This window comes from Cariama cristata, unplaced genomic scaffold (assembly GCF_000690535.1).
Source record: "Cariama cristata isolate BGI_N322 unplaced genomic scaffold, ASM69053v1 scaffold11715, whole genome shotgun sequence".
In the NCBI taxonomy this organism is placed as follows: Eukaryota; Metazoa; Chordata; class Aves; order Cariamiformes; family Cariamidae; genus Cariama; species Cariama cristata.
Genome location: NW_009616971.1, coordinates 15,693 through 41,188, shown reverse-complemented (window position 1 = coordinate 41,188; position 25,496 = coordinate 15,693). Strand labels below are relative to the sequence as shown.

At 44.3% G+C, this 25,496-nt stretch overlaps 1 protein-coding gene across 1 annotated transcript in view; it reads left to right on the top strand.

Moving 5' to 3' along the window:
• The first annotated feature begins 408 nt into the window (after positions 1-408).
• FYN (FYN proto-oncogene, Src family tyrosine kinase) overlaps positions 409-25,496 on the top strand; it is a 39,341-nt gene continuing 14,253 nt past the window's right edge. Inside the window, exons 1-7 of the mRNA XM_009700360.1 lie at positions 409-548; positions 11,581-11,838; positions 12,436-12,532; positions 15,946-16,044; positions 17,158-17,261; positions 21,894-22,043; positions 25,017-25,172. Coding sequence (XP_009698662.1) covers positions 11,592-11,838; positions 12,436-12,532; positions 15,946-16,044; positions 17,158-17,261; positions 21,894-22,043; positions 25,017-25,172 — 853 coding nt within the window. The 5' untranslated portion in view covers positions 409-548; positions 11,581-11,591. The remainder of the gene's footprint in view (positions 549-11,580; positions 11,839-12,435; positions 12,533-15,945; positions 16,045-17,157; positions 17,262-21,893; positions 22,044-25,016; positions 25,173-25,496) is intronic.

Below are 25,496 nucleotides of genomic sequence, written 5' to 3'. Positions count from 1 at the left end.
AAAGGGTTAATTACTGGTTAATTGTCTGTAACAGGTCATTGCTGAAAAAGCAAACCAAAATTGCCTGTTCACAGTCTGGATTGCATTAGTTTCTAGTTTCAATGCGTTTTCCACCTTTGCTAGATTAGAGCCCGCTGTTATCAAATTTATTCCCCGTGTGAATACTCGTATACTGTGAACAAAATAACAAAATTCCCTTTAAGCTTTTTGTTTATAACAAAGCCTTCTGCTACCCAGTGTTTTCAGGGCTTTAATCTCTCTCCCCTGAACAGTCTTCCAATTTTTCCAAGACTTTATTTGAAAAATGGAGCAGCAGAACCTGGTATGTTATTCACAGAGCAGAGGAACGAGAGCCAAATACAGCATCACTGTAACCTACCTACTCATCTTTTGATTTTTATTTGTTTGTACAGCTGAGGCTCGCATTAGCCCTCTTGGCCACAGCCTTGCGTGGGGAATTCATGTCGAGCTGATTGCCTCCCAGGACCCCCGGTCTCATATTCAGTCTCTGCTTCGGAGGATAGAGTCCTCTCTCTCCCTCTCATCCTGTAAGTACAGCCTGTATTCTTTATCCTAATAACGTGATTCTGCACTCGGCCATATTAACACCTAAACTGGTTTCTCACATCTTGCTACACACCCCAGTTGCTCTGTGTGAGGTTTGTCGTTTTGTTGTTTGGTTTTTGCTGTCCCCAATCTCGTATCTAACTGGAATGACTGACCTTAAATCCAGGTTACTGACAAGGCTATTAAATAGGAAAGGGATGATCACCAATACCTGCGGGAACCCAATAGGAACCTATCTGTTTGCTAATAAATAGTTTCCCATTTACAGTTACACTTTGGCTTCCTTCATTTATCAGCTTTTAATACATTTAATATGATTGTGGACTCCGAAGTGACTTCAGTATAAAATACATTTGAGATTTTTGCCTGACCTCATACAGTGCTCTCCACCTGTAGAGTCCTGCTCCATGTGCAAATGGAGACGCTCCATACAAGCTTCAAGGCATTCTGTTTCTTCATAAAGATGTTCTACAAGAAGTCAAATGACTGACACTTGTAATACTGTCAACAACGCTACCTTCGTCAAGTGAGCTTGTAATTTTTGAGAGAAATGATGTCAGATTAGTTTGACAGGATCTGTTTTCCTTCAAGCCAAGTTGATTGACTTTAATTATAGAGCTTTTTTCTTTTAAGATTTCATTAATTGAGTCCTATGTTGGTTGTTCTGTCCTATGCAAAATACTGGAAACTCAGCCAGCTGGCCTCTAATTGCCTTTTACTCTTCTTAAACGGTGGCCCAACCTGAACCTTCCTCCTGCCCCTGCTCCTTCCCCAGAGGCCCAGAGCTGCTTTAGACGTGACAGCAGCAGCTCCAAGGCTAGCTCTCTCAAACCTTCTGACACAAGTTTATTTCTAGCAACTAATCTGAAACACCTAGAATTGTGTATCTGCTTCTTAACATCTCCTCTCCAGGGGCTGCTGTGGTGGGAAGTTATTTCATCATCATCATAAACAGATCATCCAGCCTTTTACCTGTGTGCTAATCAGAAGTATTTATTGAGTATCTTTTGCCACTGTCATATTGTTATGAATGATTCTACCACTTTTGTTGTTCAGGATTCGTCTTTATTAATCTGCTTAGAAAAATGAAAAATTATGTATCTGATTCTCTCTGCCTTAATTTTTCCTAGTATCTTCTTGCTTCCTCTATAATCTTTTTAGCTTTTTTACTTCTTATTATCTTTTCCCCTTTCCCCCTTCATGTGTTGGTTTTGTATGTAACATTTCATATGTTTTTTCACTTCCCTGGTAAACCCAGCTGTTGGGTTCTTTCGTTGTGTGTTATTTTTATCTAGCCCAGTCTTCTTTTCGTGGTTGTAACGTTGTAGGCATGTAGGAAATGTCTTAAAACTGTTCACAGATGTCAGCATCTTTCTGTAGGTTCTGTCTTCAGCTGGATTTGACTCCCATTCTCTACAGTTTTGTGAAATTGCCTCTCAGAAAGCATGCACTGTGATTTTAATTTATGTGTATGTGAAGAGGGTTGGGATTTGATCACAGACAATGGATCTCTGCTAAAAGTGAACTAGATGTTAATATGTCATCTTTGTAATCCTGACAAATTCATCTCCAGGCAGTATCTCAAATCTTGCCTGCCCAGTTAACACGGCTTAACCTGTGTGCCTCTCAAGTTATTTTCTGGACCAAGAGCATCACTTACATATTACTCACTGTGTTGACCCCGGCCAGCAGCTAAGCCCACACCGAGCTGCTTGCTCACTGCCCGCAGCAGGGTTGGGGAGAGAACCAGAAGGGCGAAAGCAAGAGAACTCATGGGCTGAGATACAAATAGTTTAATAAGAGAAGAAAATAAAAAGAAAACAAGTGATGCAAAGGCATTCATTCATCACCTCCCACCAGCAGACCAATGCTCAGCCAGTCTCCAAGCAATGGCTAATTTCAAAAAACTCAGCTTTTATTGCTGAGCATGACACCAGACGGTGTGGAATATCCCTTGGGTCGGTTGGGGTCAACTGCCCCGGCTGTGTCCCCTCCCAGCCTCTTGCCCACCCCAGCCTCCTCGCTGTGGGGCAGAGTGAGAAACAAAGGTGGTCCTGGTGCTGTGCAAGCACTGCTCAGCAACAGCTAAAACGTGAGTGTGGTATCAATGCCGCTTTGGTCACAGATCTAAAGCACAGCAGGGTTCGGGCTGCTGTGAAGAAACTTAGCCCCATCCAGACCCGATACACTTACCCAAGCTGTCCCACAGCAGTAAGGTGTCGTACACGGAAACCACAGTGCCAGCAGCTGGGGTTGAGAAAGCAGGTCTCACTAGTAGCATTTTTGTGTGTGTGTAAGCGTAGGCAGAGTTTTCGTGTCTTCCTGTTACCGATGTCATCGGTACCTTCAGCGCTCTGGTTGCTCGCTGGCCTTTGTCACCATGTGGTGACCCCTTGTCGAGGGTCTCTGCCTGTGAGCATCTTTGCTGTTGTAGCTGAAGCCAGCTGCAGTGATGGTGAGAAGACTGGGCATTTCTTTGTGAGCTGGCCACAGGCAAATTTCTCTTCTGTTTAGGACGGAGAGTATTTTTTTCCCCAATGTAACTGGACAAATAAGGAATTTAAATAACACTCCTAAAATATTAGCAGTAGCAACGTGGGTGAAATGAGAGCCCCTTCAGGAGGGAACAGCAGCTGGAATAGTCTCGAAATAAATCATCTCCCACTTTGAGACCCAGCTTGCTCCTGTTTCCTTGCTGTCACAGCCTCCAAGTTCTTCGATCACAAAACAGAAATCAGACAAGGCGGAGAAGGGATTGGTTTTGTTTGTGTAGAGGCAAAGGGGGGTGGGGAGGGAGCAATTGGGATTTTTGAGATAAAATCTTTCTCTGTGCCTCTTACATATTCCAGAGAAGCAAACAGGCAGGACTTCCATACCGCTCCCTTTCCCCCCTTCCTTCCCTGCCCATCACATTTTGCATTCTGCTCCATGCCGCTCCCATACTGCGGATTAGATGAACACCCATTAATCCCGGGTAGATTCTAAAAATAAGAATTGAAAGGAAAAAAATCAGAGCAGTGTGAATCAACCTGCAATCATCTTTCTGTTCTCTTAACAGAGGAAAAGAGGAAATCAGTGGAGACACTGTTCCACTTCTCTTTCCGAGATAAAATGATTCCGGCATTTGCAGCAGTTGTTCTCGATACAGGTTTTCTAATTTATATACTTAAAAGGCTCTTTAAAATTTAGGCACATTAGCTCAGAATGCTTATGCAGACCATCCGCCCACTCCTCTCTGCTCCTGAATAGAGCTACCACAAGCAGCCTGGTGAAGGAGGAATGTGGCTTGAAATGGCACTGTTGAATTTACGGGGGGTTCTGTGTGTTACTCAGGACCCAGGACAGACCCGTCTGTTGGGGGGGTTGGCTGTAGGGTAAGCAAGTGATGTGTTTGCTGTGTGTAGCTGCTGCCTTTAGCTGTTAATTCCAAAGCTTCCTTTAACTCATTTTAAGCACACCAAAAAAAAAGAAGTTAAACCTAAGTGCAGTGGTGAGTCTGACTTGCTCTTCGGTTTACGAATGTAAAACCTGTAGGCCTTCCTTCTGAAGATAGCGATACGTAAGGTTCTTTCTTTCAGATTACAAGTGAGGTTTGGATGTTGGTGGAAAAAGAAAAAACACAGAAGAACCTCTTCTCAGAACTGATCTTCCTGTGCTGTGTTTTTCTCGGGCATCTTTTTTGTAAGTAATAAAAGCCCTGAGACAGTATAAGGCATAACTCAATTACTGTTAGGTTAAGAGATTGCAAGGTGGGACTTTGCTTTAATCACTTCTTGTGTTTTGTTCTGGTTTGGTTTTGCTGAAAGGGATGTATCACAGGGGGTGGGGGAGGCCTCCGTCTGTTTTGAAAAAGACGAGGCTGTGACATTCACGGACTCTGCTGGCAAAGAAGCTGCAGAGAACCGAAGGGGTGGCGATGGCTCCTTTCGTGGGCAGTTTGGGGGGTTTGTCTCCTCTTCTTGCATCGGTTGCGTTGGGGAGCTTTTGGTTATGGCTGCTTGACCAGCCACATTGTGCTAATGCGGCTTCTTGCGGCCTTGCCGGGTGAGCCCCCCAGCAGCCAGCTACCGGCCAGTCCCACCACCACAGCGGTCCCTCGGACAAGCACCACACGCGGACACGGTTACTGTCCCTCCTGCCCGACTTCCTTTTTCCTCTCTAGCTTGTAATAAATGGATTGTATAGATATATAGACAATAAATAGATTGTCTAGATTGTAATAAATCTCTGGCCGGAGGGGGACCATACCCCACCACAGGACGATGGATCTGTTTGTCAAGACGTTCATTGCTCTTCCTTCCTGGCCTTCAGAGGCCTGCCGCCCTGCCCCGTGGGCAGCTGTGCTCACCACCTCTGGCTGAAGCCAAGGGTCTGGTTGTAGTTCAACAAAATCCTTCAGCGTCCTCCTTCCCTTCACCGGTCCTGGCCCCCGAGGCTGGCTGAAATGAGACAGGCAAGAAGTCCAAATCTTCATCTTTCGTAACTGACTTTTAGTTCAGGTCCCAAAGGGGGAAAAGAGGGAAGGCAAGCCCGGTGCTATGCTTTGCAGACACGTGTTACAACTTAATCATCGTCTGCGGTGTCAGGAAGCTGTCACTTCCAGGGCCGCGTCCCCAGCCGCTCAGTAAGCGGGGAGGGACAGCAGGGCGGGACGTGGCACTTCAGAGCTCCATGCAGGGTCTGCTCTTCTCCTGCTCTCCGTTTCCCCAATCCCTTCTGCCACCGTCGCAGAAGACTCCCAGAGCCGCTTTACGCTGGCAAGAAACAACAGCAGGAGCACTCCAGCACTGTGAAAGGCATTTGCCTTGAGCCGGAGCAGGGTGGCAGGAGGAGCGCACCTCAGACCGCTCTGCCTGCTCCTCCGGCCACGGGCGCCGTTGGCACCGGGCCGGGGCTGCTGCGGACAAAGGAGCGACCAAACTGCTGGGGTTTTTCTTCCCAGCCCACTAAAGCAGAATCCGGGAGTGAAGCGTTAAAGGACTCTCTTCAAAATCAAATTAACGCAGCCCAGGCATTTTTCAGTGCTGTTTTTCTCGTGAAACTGCTGTTTCAATGCAGTCATACTTGACTTGAAGTTTTGCCCTGGTGTTTCTAGCCTTTTGTTCAGGAATGCGCCCTTATGTAGGTGAGATTTTCTGCAGGTCTTTAATAGTCATGGGACAGCCAGTGGACGTACTGCATCTTCTCTGATTTACATTTTTAATGCAGTAGGACAGGTGTGGTGCACGTGTAGATTTGTGAAAAATCCCATCTCCAGCCTCTTTCAAGGCTGAACCAGATCTATCGCATGGCAGTAGAATTCTTTCTAGATCAGGCTAGTATAAAAAGTATAAAAATTATATGTATATATATGGTAACCCGCAACCCACAAGCCTGAGAAATAATGAATAGCACCCAAGAGTTCGAATTATTTGAAAGTATTTTTTGTATCTTTCTGACCTGCTTTATGATTCCTAAAAATTGTGGAATCACTGATCAAGCTGGAGTGAGGGCAGTCCTCTAAAAGGTCCCTGAGTTAACACATAAAACCAAAAATAATGCAACAAGTGTTGCTATTTTATTCCTTCTGTTTAATTTGAGTTGGCTTGAAACTGGCACAGAATTAATTCTGGAAATCCAAAACGCTCCCATCAGCATAGCTGTAAGTCAGAGAGAGGTCAGCAAGCAGGCAGTGAGAGAGTCGCTGACCTACACAGGACTAGTTTTAAGTGCCTATTTGTTGCCCAACTTGGAATGCCTTCATAACGACTTGTAATAGTCAAAGTTGGTGAGCAAGACTTTTCTGAAAATTGGGGGGTTTCATGTGTCTCAGGCTTGTGTTTCAAAATCCGTACTCCATCAGTTTCTCTCTAGGGAGCTGCTAATGGTGGCATGGAAAGTAAGACATTTCAGCTTCAGGGTCAAATTCTGTGTTGATTATTCCCCCTGTCCAGCCTGCAGGAGGCATTCCACAGAAAACTAAAGTCCCTTTTAAAAATTCTTGTAGTTCTTATTCTTGGAAAGCCTTTTCTGTCCTTCGTGCGTCTTCACAGTAACTCAGAGTGTGGTATTTTGAATATTAAGTCCTACTGTAGCTCATGAAATTTGGCTTACTTGATGTCACAGACTGATACTTCTGTGGTGCTTTCAGCAAAATTTAAAACACCAAGAAGATATCCCTTAGAGAATATATTTTTCACAGCTATGCTGGATGCAACCCTTGGTTTGATTAACAAGCATGTTCACCACAGAGACTGAATAAAAGCCAAGGATTTTGTTCTTCTGGTTTCCTTTTAACATAACTATTTCTTAACCAGATTTCCTGCTGGTGCTTTCCAGACAAGATTTGTAAGATTTGGTCAGAAAAAGACAGTTTCCAGTCATCCCGCCTTTCCCTCTCCCTTCCCGTTTTCAGAACCCGCTTTCTCCTACAACACTCAAAAAAAGCAGGTTCTGAAGAGGTACCGTAATTCGGAGTTTCAGCTGCGAGTTGCAGCATCTTGTGGAAGGACTCCTGGTGCTCTGGAGGAGTGACTTTACACCAGCCTTCCTCCCCGCCGTCTTCTCCTGAGGGCTTACAGCTGCAGAAGCTGGACTGAGCAAAGGCTTGTCAATACCTTTTGCTTTTCAAATATCACGTCTCGAGGCTTTTACTTTCAAAACAGAAGTGTGAAAAAATGACTTTTCCTGGTACTCCTGGACTTTTCCTGGGCTTTGGTTAGCTAACAGAGGCCTGCCTTTGTTTCTGTTAACGGAGTGGATATCTGATTTTGGCGGGTGTTTCAGTCTTGGCTTCCATTTTGTATCCAGAACCAACAGAAAAACTGAAGGAGGGTGATTTACGATAGTAATAATAGTGTTAATAACATCTCCTTAGCCTTCATCTGTTTCCTAACTGAAAGTAATTAAGGTGCTCTGACTATATAAATAATTAATAATGATATAATTGATTTTATATCTTTGTCGAATAATGTTTCCACCATGTGGGAGGAAACTACTGTTCCGGTCAGGCTGATGTTGGATTGCTTGCAATGTAAACGTTGGAGTCCAAGAAATATAACTAGGACAAGAAAGGAGACAAAGAACATAATGGTTATTTTCATTTGTCTCCAAGGAAGTCTCAAAAACCATGTAAATGTTTTATGTTTTCCTGAAAACACATGTTTTATATTGCCCATAAAAACACAACTTTAAAATAAACAAATCCAACTTACTTGCATTAGAAAAGTTCGTTTTAATGAGGCTAGTTACATACCTTTTAACAACGCCGGTGTCGAATTATGATAATGCCGCGTGACCCATAACTCGCACATCTGAGAAATGCTGCCTTTCCTAATGGAAATTAATAAAATCTTCTTCCTTTACTGTAAGTTGCGCAGCTTGTTGGATGAACAACATCGTGTGCTCATCTCTAGAGAGTTTGGTGTAAAACAGCTCCAGATTTTGTTTGGTGATCTCAGAGCTGGCTGAGTAACTCCAGCCTTCCGTAGCTCCAAATGCTGACAGGCAGGGAGATGAGACTTTCGGATATTAAAAGCCTGCTCTGTGATACTGAAGACGATTAGTTTTTGGAATCCATTCATTGACACAAAGGCTGCTGCTGAATGGAGGTTATATTTATTGTCTATGAAACCCCGGAGTTAGCTGAAATCAGTTTAAGCATGTACATGCATGCATGTATTCTCTCCCATTTAGCCATCTCCCCGTGATGCTGGTTTCTTTGAGCCGGGAACAGACAACTTGAGGGACTTGGCTTGAAAAGATGCGTGCACGTTACACCCTCTGTCACATTTTACAAGAGGCTACAATCAAGCAGTCTTTGTACTTGGATTGTCTAGACACTGAGACAAAGTGGGAGAGGGCAAGTGAAAGAAAAAGCCCTTTTTGTCAGTCATTCACTTTGCATCAAATTCTCCTTCCCTGTGTGCTGCTGTTGCCAGCAAAAAGATAAAGGGAGCAAAAACCAAATAAAATTCAAGAAACCGATAATTAGCTGGTTTTCTATTCATATCATTCCTAGTAAAAAGAAAACCCCAAACCATTGTTTTTCTGAAACTACCAGTACATATGTGTACCATCTCCTGGTTTATTCACTTTTTTCAGAAATAATACTTTGAACAATTTTATTTTTGCAGCTGATTTGTCATTTTAACTTTTTCCTCATCAATGTGTAAATGAAGTGTGTAGGGCAGTCTTGTCAGCGCTTGTAAATCTTCCCAGATTTCAGTGGAGACTTTTTTCCCCTGCTCAGCCAAACATTTGTGAACGAGCAACAAGAAAACCCCTTTCACCACCCCCGACTCCCAGATTTCATGTTTCCCATCTCTTTTTTTCTTTCGTTCTTTCATTTTCTTCTCCTTTTTCCCATGAAAACACATGGGAAAAAAATAAGAGGAGAAACAGAACTGGGAGGGGAAAGGGAGGAGGTGATAGAGTTTCATAGGGAGGTAAGTTTGCAAGCCAACAAAAAGGCTGCTGAGATTCTTCTTTAAATAGTAAAGCCTGCGTATAACTGTTTTGAGGTGCATAAACGTGTGTTCCAGCACTTGCAGTCAGCTTTAATGGCCCACTCCTCCCTGTTGGGGTGGTCAGCGCCTCTCTCTGCCCTTTCTCTGGAGCTGGGATTTCCCTCATGGCATCTCCCATGCAGCGTTTGCTGGCTGCCCGTGTTTTGCTCTCCGTGCTCCGCAGGGATGCTCTCACAGAGGCGTAGCAGGGTCCAAGCAGCGAGTCCCAGACTCGTCCCTCCCACCCGAAGCCCCCCTGGGCTCTGCCTGTGCTGACAGAGGTAAGACAAGCCCTCGCCCCACGGGGCCCTTGCCCGCCCTGCGGTCCTGCTTCGCTCCCTGGCATTGCTCCCTGGGCTCAGAGAGGAGATGGGAAAACCTCGCCTCCAAGTGACATCTCTAAACAGAGGGTCTCCAGAGCCAGAGCATCCTGCTGTTGAAATGGGTAAAAGCAGCAGAGATATCTCCACAAGCAGATTTTCCATGGCTGATACGAAGCTGGCCAGGGCACCTCAGCTCCCGCTGCGGTCTCTGTGGGCTTGCCTGGAATCACTGCTGGTCCCGGGGATGGGCAGCCTCATGCCCCAGCATGGCACTGTGCACCTCCAGCACCAGCCCGGCTACCAGGGCGAGCAGGGAGGCGGGCACCGCCGCCGCAGGACCAGCACCACCAGCACCACCACCAGCAGCAACAGCATTGGACAGCCTCCAGGCTGCAAACCCTTTTCCCTCGACCTGTTGTCGCTTTAGTTTCTTGAGGGATCCCAGCTGATGCCACCCATTGCAGCAAGTGCAGAGTCAGGAGTCCTTGTTTCTGTTCCTGTGAAGAGACTTCAACATTCTGGTGAGGGAACCTTGCGGAGTGGATGTGCTGTCCTGAAGGCAATAAAGAAATGCAAACAGGGCACCTTTAAGTTAAACTAAGAGCAAGAGACAGTAGACCTGTGCTAACTGCAGGCAATACAGCTCAGGGAAATAGGTTAAAATGGTGCTTGTTTTTCTGAACAGGATGTAGAATAACTGGAACTATCTTCAAATTGTAGAGAATACACTTCCGCAGAAGTGGGTTTTTTTGATTAGGCAGGTTAGATTTATGAAGCAGCTATCCAGACATGCAAGGAGCTGCTGCATAATTTTTCAAGCATTAGCAGCGGAGGAATTTGCTTTCTCTGAATCCCATGAGTTTGTCAAAACCAATTTCCTGTGTTGATGTTGGGGTAAGGCAAAATAGCCAGCCTGGCAGCTACAGAAAAATGAGGATATTTGAAAAAGGATAGACTTTTTATTTACCCTAAGTGATGGATATTGGCTGAAATGTGAAAAGAAATATGGGGGGAAAAAGATGTGCTTCACTGTACTTCCTTTTTTTCTGTTCTCTGCATTTTCTGCCCGTCTATTTATATAATCTAGACAAAGTATGTCTAGTAAGCCTGATTTTTTAAAGATTTTTCTATTGTCACTCCTCTTCTCGCAGCCCCAATGTTTAGGGTATGTTGTTTGTGTGCCAGGTTACATATAAGAGTCACCGTACCGGTTCAGGTCAAGGGTGCATCCAGACGAGTATCTCATTCCCTAGATTCATCACCTCCGGCTTCAGAAACGCAGGTTTTGTCTCTAGATTCAGCTCAAGTCAATACAGAAGAGTTCAGTAACACCAGCACATGGATTATAAGACGTTAGAGCTCGCAGATGAAAAGCAATACCAGGTAACAGGACTAACCTTGCACGGCTGCTTCTAAGATGCGGTGAATCTGTCTCCCTCCACCTAGAGAGAGGTGGGCACTCAAAATTGCGAGAGAGTGACCCAGGCCCTATCTGGGATCCAGACTTCAAGATGCTCTGCATTTGACATGTTAATTTTTTGGGGACTTTCTCTAGTTTCTTAACTCACGTATAGCTTTGGCAGCCCCACCTTCTGCTGCCAGCACGTTTTACCCTCCAGTTGGGTACTGCATGAAGGGCCACTTCCTTTTGGTTTGGTTGTGCCATCAGAGAGCTCCCTCCTACTTTCCTGTGCTGTAGTAACTGTGTGCTTTTCTGCCTGTTGTGCAGAGCTCCAGCAATGGAAAAAGGTTGTGTTGTTGCCGTGAAGCCAGCACTTGTGGACCGCAAGCCAAGTGCCTCGCCCTGTGTTTTGGGGACAGACTTGAACACCTCCAGCTGGTGGCTTGGTGGCCGCGTCCGTCGCCTGCCCAGCTGCTCTCCTGGCGAAGGGGCGGCGAGAGGGGCTTCATCCTCTCGCTGCCTCCGTGCCAGCCATTGCCTGGCAGGGCTGGGCAGAGAGCTGCCACTACCCCAAGAGCAGGCAGGACCTCCTTCCTGGGGCCTCAATGGGAAACCACTGCAAGGAAGATGTTGTGTGAGCTTTTCCCAATGTGTTGCTGTCTATATTCAAACCGCCTTGGGTTTTTTTCAAAGTACTTAACTTTTGAGCAGTGAACTTAATTTGATCCTTGTCATATGTGGGTTTGGAGGAGATCTGGTGAGCATCAACGGATGAACAGCTGTCCTTTCCTTCCTCTCCTAGGATTTTAGATAATGGGCTGTGTGCAATGTAAGGATAAAGAAGCAACAAAACTGACTGACGAGAGAGATGGCAGTTTAACTCAAAGCTCAGGCTACCGCTATGGGACGGATCCCACTCCGCAGCACTATCCCAGCTTTGGTGTGACTTCAATCCCAAACTACAACAACTTCCATGCCACAGGAGGCCAAGGACTGACTGTGTTTGGCGGAGTCAATTCCTCCTCTCATACAGGGACGCTGCGTACAAGAGGAGGAACAGGTGAGTTTCGAAGCCTGCTGTTGATGCTCTCAGCCAGTATCGGTCACATAATTACGGCAGAGGCACGACTGTCTCAGCTTGCTGCTTTTGGGAAGAGCTGTTCCATGAAATAGTGCGAAGAATTGGAAGTAAGGGTCGAGCTGGGTCTTCAGCCCCACCTTTGCTAACTTGCAAGTGCTAGTTCACTTTTGGGGGGAGAAATTCTGTGCATGTGCCCAGTTTGGCTGCCTGCCTGCCTCATCCCTCTACCAGGAATGGAAAGTGTGGTCTGAGCCACCTCAAGCAGTTACAGGAAATACGTGGCGTGGCTGTGTCTCAGCTTTCTTCAAAGCCCCTTTGCCCGCCTGGGATCCTGCACTGTGTGCGGGTGCCAAGCCAAGAGCACTGATGGCTGCACGGGGTGCGGGAGGAGGCGTGCTCGCTGGCTGCATAAAAGCAGAAGGATTAGAGCAGTTGTCCAAAAAGTAGGAGTCTTCCATTTATTTTGCTCCTCAGCAACCAGAGCAGCTTCCATTTGGCTTAGCCCCCTCATCTCTTGTGGCTCGTTTCCCTCCTGTTTTTTGTGATGGAGTGTAACTCACCTGTCTTCCTCTGTAGGTGTAACTCTTTTTGTGGCGCTTTATGACTATGAAGCAAGAACAGAAGATGACTTGAGTTTTCACAAAGGAGAAAAATTTCAAATACTTAACAGCTCGTAAGTTTTAGGCTTGGGAATATGCTTTTTAATATTTTTAAACTTATAATGTTGACAATTATATTTGTCTGCTTATGTTATTAGTAAACTCTAATGTTGGATATTCAAGATATGTAGGGTTTTTACTCTATGCATACTTACCTGTCTTTGTATTTAGTGCACTTTTGCAAAGTGCTTTATTATTTAAAAAAAAACTTCAACCACATGCAGCTTTACTTCAAAAATAAGCGTTAGATTGTGTGATTCACCACTTATATTTCACAGTAAACTCACATTCAGAACTGAGAGTACCAGCTCTGTACTTTACCAGTAGTCACAGAAGTTCTGCAAGGCATGTACTAACACTTTTTACAGTCTGCTGCAAGTATCTCTGCACAGAAACAAGCTAAAAACTGATTCACAAAAGAAACGTTACCCAGACTTGCATGCCAAGTTTAAAAACTTTTTTTTTTTTCCTTTTAAAGGTAGGTGACACAGTCCGAACATTTTAGGAAGTTCTGTTAAGTGAGAAGGCACCATTATACAGTTGCGTTTGGCATGAAAACCACACTTCCATCTTGGAAATCGTCAACTTGAAATTAGTTTTATTAACTGCCCATAGAAAAAAAATCCCTTAGCAGTTTAAAAATAACATCTAAAACTTACTGTGCTACTGACCTATATTGAACGTCTTGTAATTCTTGGCTAAGAACATAAAGTGGAAGGCTCTGTGTTGTGTTCAGTATTGCTGTCATGTAGAGGTAAAAATGGGTTAACAACCAAGTATGTCGCTTTCTACAGGCTTTGTGATATCGCTCTCATCTGTTTTTCTTACACTATGTGACAGTGAGGCAAATTCATCCCTGGTGCAACTCCTGTTAATCTTAGTGGAACAACTCTAGGGTTAGAGTTTGCTCAATGTGCATTGAAGTTAAAAAAAACCAAAGCAAAACAAAAAAAAAAAAAATCAGGTAATTCTGTGGAATATTTCATGAAACCGTGAAGCTGAAGAGCTTTGATGTAGATGAAAGCACAGAAACTTCAGTTACGACTTGTAGAGGGAGCAGCAGTTTAAAAACCTCTCTACTTCTAAATTAGCACTTGGAAAAAAGCCCTTTTTTAACCTATCGTCCATTTTTGTTCACGTTGCCTGCTGCTTTCCTAACCTTGCACAAACTATGCCATGACTGGAAAGAAGAAGAAATTCCACACGTTATAAATTCCTTGTAAGTGCCAGCTGATGAAATCAGGGGGTGCTCGTGGGGACTTGCAGAGCAATCGTACTTGGGGTCGGTGGGACAGAGAGATTCCCCCACGCGTGGGCAGTTGCAGTACGTGCGTTTTGATGCAGGTGATTACTGCCTGGAGGAAGGTTTTCAAAGAGAAAAAACCCCAGGCATCCACTCATTTTCCTGTTGGATTATAGAAGCTCAGTCCCCATCGCAGTCAGCTCTGTAAGCTTATAAACACGGACCTAACCACACTCCTGGAGTGGTGACAGCCTGGTGGGGAATCTCCGGAGAGCAGCTTTTCTGTGAGAATGCCTCCTCTCTTCACTTATACCAGAAATTATATGAAAGAAGCCCATTTTTTTTAACAATCTGCCAATGCTGCTTGCAACCAGAAAGCGCGTATGTGCACCAGACTAGTTTGGAATTTTTGGAGGAGTTTGGATTATTTTTTCTTTAGCTCTCAACAAATGAAATTTGATTTGTGCTTTGGATTAAAAGTTGAGGACAGCAATACCCGAAATGGCGTGCAGAGGGTATCCCCGTGATGTGGTCCGGGGCAGTCGGGGGGCAGGGGGTACCTGCAGGGCTGGGCCAGAGCAGGGCCTGGCTTGGGGGCTCAGAAACACTCGGCCATCGCCAGCAGCCCCACCGGCTGCCCTCCGACCTCCGGTTCAGAGCTGTGGAAAAGGTCCGCGTTCCTCCTCCTTGCTGGCGGTGCTTTGGGAGCTCTGAGCCTCTCTGCCAAAGCTGTTGTGATCATCTACGGGGCTGCTTTCCCCTCCCTAGATATGATAAAATACCCCCATCTAGTGGGCTCTGTACAGTCAGAAGTGTCGTGGTACGGGCTATCAACCACAGTATGGCATCGCCTCCCAGAAATATTCTACGGCAACATACAGGGGAAGGGTTAGCGCTTCAGCTGGTAAAATCAGGGATGCCAACAGACAGGGCCATTTGCCTGACATGCTAATGCACACAAGGTGTATTAAAATAGTCTCAGCTGCCAGCCTCTAGAAAAGCGACTTGTTCTTCGTTTTTTTGAACTGCAGAATTGGAAACGTCTCCTTTTTGACCTACCACAGCTGTTTTCTGGTTGTTTTCCATAAGGTTCATGCTCCTTCAAACCGTTAATGAAAGTGGCGTTGAAAATTTAAAGAACTCACCTTGGCAGAACGTTTCCTGCCAGCAATAGCTTGATGTCTTTTCTGTAGCTGCTTGCCTGCAGAAGAGGCTGAATTCTCTGGCCACATTTGATAGTAGTGTTTTATTTAGTGAGCAAATCTCTGTTTTACAGAGAGCGGAACTGAGAGAGAGTTTCTAAGCAGTCCAGAAATAGAAAAGAGAACGCTTATTAGTAGTGATAGGAGTAAAACATCAGTGAATCTGGTGCTGAGAAGGAAATACAAATTGCTGAATCCCAAATCATTGCATCCTGTAAAAAGCTGGGAAAAAAACTGCCCTTAAAGCTGCACATTCTACCACAACGTGCATTGTCTGAAGGGCAGCACCATGTCCCACTGTGCACACCAGTATACGGCAAAAATTGATGCTAAGCCCGTGGAACAGTGCCGTAAGATGGTCCTCCGTGGACCGCTTCATGTTTAAGTGTTGTAGAAGAATGAGTTTTTGTAAGTATTTGAAAATGCAGCTAAGTCCTTCGCTACTTCAGATACCTCCTGTGGGTGGCCAGGAGAGGGAATCCAGACTTGAAGCGTGATCCTTAAGGGCTGTCTGAAACTCCATGTTCAAAGATGGCTTTTTGATGCCTTTGGGTTTCAGATTAATTATCCCCATAGAAGTTTAAAATTAGCAGTGGATGTGGCAGTGTTCAGTTTGGCAGGTTCTCCATAAGCTCTCTCAAGGGTCCGTATCAGAATAATTGCTAAGGAGAAGACAGTTTTCAATATTCTGGTCCAAATCCAGCCCTCGCCAAACCTGATTTCACTGGGTTGTTATGCCTGTTTGTGCCATTATGCTATGTTTGGAAGGCTACATTACTAATCACTGCTGAAATACTAATAGCTGTAAAGAAATCCGTATAGTATTTGGGTCCAGATGCAAACGGCGCTCTCGGAAGCACGCCGGCGATAAAGAGATGAGATGCTGTGGCTTCTGACGCCGGGCAGCTGTGGGTGCTGTTAGCAAAGTCAGATCGTTGTCTTTCCAGCTGTGTCTCACTTCTCCTCACCTCTGTTTCTGCAGGGAAGGAGACTGGTGGGAGGCCCGGTCCTTGACGACAGGCGACACTGGTTACATTCCCAGTAATTATGTGGCTCCAGTCGATTCCATCCAAGCAGAGGAGTATGTTTTCTTTTCATTGTAAAGACCCATTAGTGCTGTGTTTGAAGGAGGTTTGAGGAGTTGGTTTTGATTGATTACAGTGATTTTTCAAATTACTTACATTACTTTTATTTCAGTTCTTAACTGCACTGATAAATAATTAGGTAATTAGTAACAAAAGAAGCACAAGCTCAGTGCTTTTTCAATGTCAAAACAAAGGAAGAAAACCTAAGGGAACACAGGTCTGCTTCCTTTATTCAAGTGTCGACTAATTTCAAGCTTTAAGCGAAAGGTGCCTTTGCTTTTCCTGAACCAACTTGTAAAAATATTGGGAGTCAATTAGTGTGCACACTGTCTATTAAGGAGGACACGTTGTATCAACAAATACCTACCGATCGGTCGGATGCCTACGACACATACAGCAGGCAGCATAATGAGGACACATCTACGCAAAAAATGGAGTACTGTGTCTATCCATATTATTTCCAGTATAAAAGATACACTGGAGGAGCTTATATAGCTGAGCAGGTACCACTGTAGTCTGTACTTGAGGTTGTACTTGGTTGATTGTGAAACAACAAAACAAACAAAAACAAAAACAAAAATTGCTGCAGGAAAGAAAAAGGTACTGAAACTCTGAACGCCTTATAGAGCCATGGTAAAGTGGTTGCATCTGGTCCTTCTACTGAGGTTTTATAGCTGTTCTGCAACAAAAATATTGAATACTAATACATCACTATGTAAGTCAAACGTGTAGTTTATAGCAACATCTGTAAAAATACTGCTCTTTGGCAGAGACACATTTTTCTGCCCTTTTCCTTGTCTATTCCTTCCCCCTGCCAAGTTTTGCTCTCTGTCAAAAGTCTGGCCTTTGTCGCAAGACACCAAACAAGCATTCTCAGCATCAACTGATTATAGGCTTGATGCAAAGTGCTACTGCACAACATATACATCTACTACACAGTTTGTCACATGAGCTTCCCACCACAATAAAAGAGACACAGTGTGGCAGAAATGGTTGAATATACTTGAGTAACCATAGTTTCCGCAAATAATCCTCCGTGCCTGAGCTCCGTGACACTACCTAGTAATCCTATGTAGCGTTTGTCTTACTATTTCTGATGTTCCCCTAAGGTGGTACTTTGGCAAACTTGGCCGAAAAGATGCCGAGAGGCAGCTGTTGTCATTTGGAAACCCCAGAGGTACCTTCCTGATCCGGGAAAGCGAAACTACCAAAGGTAGGCTGGCCAAAGCTATTCTGACTACAGATGAGTACATATATAAGAAAAGTTGTGCTACGTTTGTGAAATACTGTTTTCAGTGGTATAAAGGTAGAGATAAGTGTCATCTTGCATATATGTGTGCTAGGGAATTAGATGCTTGGACAGCCCAAGTCTTAGAGTGACTGTTCGAGGCGGAGAACACCCCGAGTGCAGCCCATGTCACGCTCAACCCATGGTATCTGCAGCGCGGGTCAGGCGCAGGCAGGATGCCCGGCTCCGCTGTCGCACCCTGACCATCACAGCATCTCTCTCGGCGCGCGTTGAGGATACTGGTGTTGCAGTGGAGCTGGGCAGAGAGTGGCCCCCCAGGGCAGCAGCTACAGGGCTGCGGGAGGGAGACCTCCTCGTCTCCGTATTCAGGTCCAGGTGCAGCAGGCTAGCTCAGTGTCAACAGACGCTGGGAATCTCCAGTCTGGTTTGGTGAAAATTACTGCTTACTTCTGAACAAGCAGAATATTTGAACCTTCTTGCCTGGAAGATGTAAGATAATGAGATGGGAGGTGGGGGGTGGGAGGTACTGGTTATCATTTTGGGAAGATTAGGGGATTTTTTGGCCTTTCAACTTTGAAATGCTGGATCCCTGGGGGGACAAAAAGAGATGTAGCAGTTTTAAATTCATAGATTAACAGTGAAAAGACCTGAAAATATTTCTAATTAATATATTCATAAAGTATTCAACTGTATCCATTCTGTTGAAGTCAAGTGGAAGGACATATTCTCCTCCTTCCCTCTAAAAATATTGGAGGAGTTCCAGTTTTCTTGGTGAGTGCTCTCTTTGCTTTTACATTTTGATCATGAGGCCTGTCAACATCATCTTCAAAGCTTCACACGTATGAAAAGATCTCTCTAACTCATACAACTATTGAGGAGAAAACCTGCAACTAAGTGAAAAAAATCCTGGCCATTTCTCAATTATCCAGCAATCCAAAACAATAGCTGTGGGAAGTCACTAGCATCAATTCCATGTAAGTTCTGAAGTCTAATGATGGTTCATGTAATTAAAGCACTGACAAGTCAGTGCTTTGATCAGAGCGCGCTGCCAGCTAGAGTTAGCATGCAAAGTGGTTGGAGTCGTGGCGGGTACGGGGGTTTAAAGAAAAGAAGCACTGCTTCCCACTCCTCTCTGCCCGACCTGTCTTCAGATGCTGCATTCTGCCATCTGAAATTGTAAGTTTTACATTTTTGACTCCTGCAGTCACTGGATTCTTCCTTCGCTGCCTGTAACTCTGAAGACTGTTTCTGATGCAAAATCTGAAAAGACGTGCTGTTGTTTAAGACAGCTGATTTCCCATCTTGTCCCCCAGAGCTTCACTATATCTCATGTAGCAGCGAGGCATTCTCGCCAGGAGCAGGACAGGCTCTAACTTGCTATTTTTCTGCAAATAGCCTCCACCTGTTTGTTTTCACCAACAGTTGTTGGGATGTGTGTGGGGAGCTGGACTTCGTTCCACTCTGTGCCGAGTTTAAAAACTCACTCGTGTAGGCATCCGTGGATCCTGAGAACAAACACAGCACTGTTTCTCTAAACCACATTATCAGTTTAGTCTGTTTTGACCATTCTTTATACAGCGATAGGCTGTATGTTTTCCAGGGCTGTTTACTTAGCTAAGTCAGGGCTTTTTTCCAGAGCTTCTTGTGAGACACAAAAGCGTTGGGGCAACGGAGCAATCCATCATGGATGGACTTATAGCAGCAAGCTTAATTTCTCTGCATTTGAACTTAAGTCTTTCTACATCTTCAGGCTAAGTTTGCATCAAAGCCATTGGACAAAAACAAACATGCATGGTTTTTGCCAAAAATGCCTATTTCCCTTCTCATCTCTGTGGTGTTTCAGTATGTTGTTAGAAGAAAACAGAGGGAGCTTGTTGTTCATGAGAGAGAAGAAAGTCAGCTGGGAGGGCTCGAATGGTGCATTCTCCCATAAGTCATCTCAAAACGCCTTACTCCAGCTGGTCATCTTGGGCTGGAGGCAGGGATCGTTTTGTGACCCAGAATCGTCCCTTCTGCTTTAAATAATAACAATAATACAATTAATCAGGATCATGTTAAAAGTATCATCACTGATGACTTCAGCATGAATTTAACCTCCCTTGATCGTGGTTGCCTTCTCTTCTTACTTCCAAAATAAATCATATGGAGCCGACTTTTCATTTTTTCAGTGCCTGACTACCCAGGTACTTCATCAGCTCTTGTCTGTATAATCCTTCACCTGGTTTCAATCTCCACCCTCCAAGGCTGTCTGGTTTTAGGTTTGTTTTTTTAAAAAATGCATTAGTATGATATATTGTAATGTCGTATTTCTATCCAAATTTTTATTACGTATATCTCTTACATTTGAATTTATCATCAGGTAATAACGAACAGTATAAATAACCAACAGCCTAAATAACTGAAAATGAAATCCATCTTGGTTCTTGTTTTTTGTCCAGATTTGAACTAAAGCTCCAGTCCTGCAACTTGAGCTGAGGTCAGCGGGGGTCCGCAGAGGGCCACCCACGCAGCCCTGCTTGGAGACCTGGAGCCACAGATTGTTTACATTTTCCTAAAGAATCTGAAACAGTGACCAGATAGGCAGGGAGTGTGACTAAAGAAAATACAGCTGCTGCCAGCGGATCACAACTGACAAACGCGGAGGTGGAGAGCGCTGCCTGGGAAGTTTTGCAAGCGGGCCGACAGCGTGCAACCCCGAGCGGTGGTACCAGCGCGGCGGTGCCCAGCATGCACAAGCTGTGCTTGCAAATCCCCCAAAAGCTTTGAACTCCTAGCTGAGATATACTTACTCAGCGGGAGAACCCCCTCAGACAAATACCCTCAACAAACAGTGTTTTTCTACACTTAGAAATAAAGACCCTGTCACTCCTCTCAGGGTGTTTCCCATTCGCATAAACCAGAATCATCTGTGTAAGCGCTGGCTCTTTTCCTTCGGTTTAGAGGACAAGCAGGAGGGAATCTGAGAAGTCCTCGGAGTCCGTGCGGAGCCGCTGTGTTCGCTGAGCTCCCTCGGAGCTGAGCCGCCGCCACTGCGACCTGCCGCAGGTTAATGTGGTCGGGGAAGCTTCTTCCTGGGGAGACGTCCAGGAAAGGCGTCTTACACCAGGAATCTCAACCACCTCACTGGGGGGGTTCTTTAAACCATTTCACTTAGCTGGAGGTGGTTCTGGAGGATGTGGCCCTGCCAGGTGTGTTGAAAAGTACCCTGGCTTGGGATAAGCAGAGGTCGGTGCTGTTTGTGTCAGACCTGTAGGAAATCACTCTGCCTTTCACGTTGTCCAGAACTGTCTGCCGGTGGTTTTCCTTTCCTGACCTTAAGTGAAAGCAGCCCAGGCTCCAGAAGGACGACGTTCCTGACATCTCTGCAGCTGCCAGTTACCTCCAGTTTTTTTTTTTCCTTTTAATGCCTGACTTACCTTTGAGTAAACACAGTATTCGTCTGAGCCATGAGCGAAGGCTTGTCTTCTCCACTGCCTGTGAAATGGCCATGCTTTTGCTTAGAAACTGCACTATGCTGTAAAATGTGGCTTTGCTTTTGACACTGTAGAGAACCGACATGTGGGTGTCACTGTGTGTAGAGTAGGACTGTGCTTCAAATGAAGACACCTGTATGTGCAGATCCCCATGGAGGTGGCCAGGCTCCCGTTACAGTCGGTGGGAAGCTGGGGCTCAGTTCAGCTCCCCACGACTGCAGACACCTGGTGCTCAAACCTACATTACGCCATCGGTATCCACAGTGCCCTAATGCTCCTGGAAACTAGGCTGGGATTCAGCTGCCCTAACAGCATCAGAAACCTATGTGTGGGCATCTAAACCAAGCCCATAGCCCACAGGCTGTCCCATTTGTCCATCCACGTGGATGCCCAGCAGGCATTGCAAATGGCTCGGCATGCTCACGGCCAGGTAAAAGAACCTCGGTTGACGGGTTGGATTCAGTTTTAGGTGTAGCGGTGGCAGTCTGCAGGGATGTCCTGGGGCATCTCACGTGGCAGTTAACCCCCACGTTCGGGCATCTGAATCCCACCACTAAAGCTCCAGCGTGGATTTGGAAAGTGAAACATGCAGTTCTTGCAGATCTCCTGGTGCCCGGTCTTGGTGTAGTACTACCTCCCGAAGACTGTGACCTACAAAGTATGCTAATTCGGTTGTTTAATGTTTATCAAGAAGTTTGGGATCCATCTGGGTAACAACACTACACGTATATAAAGTCATTATGTCCAGTGCTTCCTATGAAAATCATGATATTTACCACCTCCTGGCATTTACCTAAAGCACAGTATTTGCAGTGTAACCTAACACTTAGAATAGGAAAAGTCAATTTAACAGCCTGAAGTGGTAAATGTTAAAATGTGAGTGTTCATTTACACAGAAGCCCTGATTTCTTTCTAGAAAAGTGTGAAAGGAACATGGTGTGAACATCATGAGATTTCTGTGATACTTCCTTCGTTGTGTTAGATTCACTTGTTCTTTTTCAAGGCGCAGTAAGCATTTTTTGGGAGCAACTTGTCTTTCACTTTGTAACAACTGACCAGCAAACCAAAATCTTTGTGTCTAAAAGCTGCTTACAGTTTTTTATTTCTCCTTTCCTTGGAACAGGTGCCTATTCCCTGTCTATTCGAGACTGGGATGATATGAAAGGAGATCATGTCAAACATTATAAGATTCGTAAACTTGACAATGGTGGATATTATATCACAACTCGGGCACAATTTGAAACTCTTCAGCAGCTGGTTCAGCATTATTCAGGTAATTTTTTAGATAATACACGACACTCTCAAGTATTTTAAAACAAAAGTCTTTGCTGCTGAGTTGATGTATGTGTAAGACACCCTCAAGAGTCATTTGAGCTATGTCTCTTGCTTGCTGTAATTCCTTTTCCATTATCCCTTTCCCATTACAGTTATAAATGGCTTTGAGTGCCGTTCACAGTGTACAGCGGCAGGGCTTTTAAAAGCTAGCAGTCTACTGAGCTAAAGGTTTTGCCTGCTCTCCCTCTTCTATGTAAACAGAATTACTGAATTTGACTTGCACATCTCAAAGCGTGGATTCCCTGTGCTGCTGTGTACCGTTTTGCAGCACACTATTGCTAATAAAGCCAATAGGGAATTGCATCGTGGAATTCAGTCACCTAAAGCAATGACCAAAAGGTTTGCATATATTACCTGACTCACATTTTCCCACTGGATTTGTGTTCAATGTGCAAAGTATTAACATTTAAATTATAATCGGTCTAATTTTAAAAATAAATATGGCAAGGTGGGTGTTTCTTTATGCACACGGTTTGTGTCTACCCACCAAGTTTGGGGTTTATTTTTTTTTAAAATTCCTGTGATTAAAATGTGGCATGCACTGTTCAACCCAAAAGTGCATATCCTGCTGTCACTGGCGACTGGTGTGCAACAGATACAACTTTAAAGCCCCCCAAAGCTCTGCATAGGGCAACCGGTTCTTACACTGTGGGTGTTTCTTTATGCACACGGTTTGTGTCTACCCACCAAGTTTGGGGTTTATTTTTTTTTAAAATTCCTGTGATTAAAATGTGGCATGCACTGTTCAACCCAAAAGTGCATATCCTGCTGTCACTGGCGACTGGTGTGCAACAGATACAACTTTAAAGCCCCCCAAAGCTCTGCATAGGGCAACCGGTTCTTACACTGAATACTGCCGGCATGCACTGTTCAACCCAAAAGTGCATCCTGCTGTCACTGGCGACTGGTGTACAACAGATACAACTTTAAAGCTCCCAAAAGCTCTGCATAGGGCAACCAGTTCTTACGCAGAATACTGCCGTGCTTCTCAACATGGTCATTTTTTAAGCAGAAACTTGTATTTTGAATTATTTTGCTTTTTATTTTTGCTTTACTTTAGCTTTTCATGATATTAACAGATGACCACAAATGCTTGCTGCTCAAAAACTTTTCATAATTTTTACTTGGGAAATCAACTTCTCTGTGGGGTGTTTTTTCTGTATTCTTTGTATTCTGTCTGCTGTATTCTTATGCTATTCATACTAGACATCTGGCTGTCTTCTCCACCCAGTTTCTGATGGGTGTGTGCTGCCTGGGAGAATTTCTAGTTGTTTCTGGTGACTCTGCATTAAACTAAGCTAAATAATGTAGCTTCAGTGCTACTAAGCTAAATAAGGAGTTTTAGTGCTTGCCCACCTTGTGATGCTGAAACGAACTGTTCACCTGCCCAGAAAGAAATCTTGCATGGGAGAATAAAGATTATGTTTGAGTCTGAAATACAATTGCAGTTCCCCCCTTTGTTCTGCTCTGCTGCACCTGCTTTAAGATACAAGTTGCTGTGCAAGCTTTATATTGTAGTCTGCTTTGTGCAGCATAGTATACTGCACAACGATATGTGTGTGTATATGTATATATTTTTTTATAGATCATTGGTTTTACTCCTGCTAAAATATCTTGTGACTTTTGTCACAGTTCAGTCTTCTGTGAAGCTTTGCAAGAGAGAGGTGTAATGACTCTGCCCCAAACGATGTAGGACTGGCTGCATACGCTAATGAAGTTTTGCTCTAGAAAGAATGGCAGAAAAAGTCTTTTACAAGAAACCTACAAAAACACCTTTTCACAGAGCAGAATCTAGAAAATACCTTTTCCCAGGATACCTAGGAAAAAATTAGCAAAAAAAATCTGCCAAATTTTCATTGCTGTGATTTTTAGAAAGAGTGAATCTTCTCTGTGTTTCTTTTACTCAGTACAGAAGCAATCCAGTTTGAGACTTAGAGATGATTTTTAAAAAGTTATACTGTACCATAGTATACCAGTTGCTCGTGAAGTTGCCTTAAAGCAGCATTGTAGAAGAAGGGAAAACCTGAGTCCACAAGAGAAACCCTTGGCGCTCACCTTCCATTTCAGGCTGTGGAAGCAGAGACTAAAATATTTCCTGTTCTGTCTCAAATGAATATGTTTCAGTGTTCAATTTCTAATCTTCCAGGATGCTTTGTGGTATGCGACTAACAGCTGTTGTGAGTAGCATTGTTTTTATGCTTACTGTTTTTGTTTCATGTCACACTTTTTTTTCTTTCCTCTCCTTTGCTGTTGGCTTCACTTCTGGCTCCATCAGAGAGAGCTGCAGGTCTTTGCTGCCGCTTAGTAGTCCCCTGTCATAAAGGAATGCCAAGGCTTACTGATCTGTCTGTCAAAACCAAAGATGTCTGGGAAATTCCACGAGAATCCCTACAGTTGATCAAGAGACTGGGAAATGGGCAGTTTGGGGAAGTATGGATGGGTATGGAGCAAAATAATTATTCTAAAATAGCTCACTGTGTGGGGATTGCAAGATGGAAGGTGAAAACGTAGGACACCGTGACCCACAAGAACAAAAAGCGCAAAGCTCAAACTGTTAGGGAAAAATATCTTTGAAATCATGTTTTTGACTTTGAAATTCTTTAATCTTCAACTTTCACTGTATTTGATGGCGAAAGAAAACGGAAATTCCATGTTTCCGTGGAAAGTTTTGATTTTGACAAATTACCACTGTCTTAATAATAAATCAAGGCTTGCATAGTAATCTGTTTATTATACGAAGGAGCCTTTTTCTGCAGGCTAACAAAAAGTCCTTACCTTCAGTATCCAAAAATCAGTGCTTGCCAATGAACTTAAATGCAGCACTGAGAGACAAGTCACCTTCCATCTTTCTCAATGCATGCATAATTTTGGATTATAAGTGTGGTTTTTTTATTAATTTCCTCTCCTATAGAGAAAGCTGATGGTTTGTGTTTTAACTTAACTGTGATTGCTACGAATAATACCCCACAGACTGTTGGATTGGCTAAAGATGCATGGGAAGTTGCACGTGATTCATTGTTTCTGGAACAGAAGCTTGGTCAGGGGTGTTTCGCTGAAGTGTGGCGTGGTAAGGCAGAGAATGTATTTTGCTTTGGATGGATCTTTTAAGGCCCTCTTGGCAGAAATAAACATTTCAAGTAGAGATCTTAAAGCTGTAAGATCAGAATAGTATGAAAAGTTAGTCTGTATCACCTAAACCAGTCCGACCTAAGTACAGTAATCCGGGAGGAAACTTCCTTTCCCTTGCACACACTGGCATGAGAGATTAGGGCATTAGACTTCATTAATTGCTTTGGGTTCATTTGGGTGACTACAGAGTTGCTAGGTATTAAAATAGGAATGACGCTAAACTTGCAAGGCAGAATGGCTAACCAGAAATTAATCTGGTAAA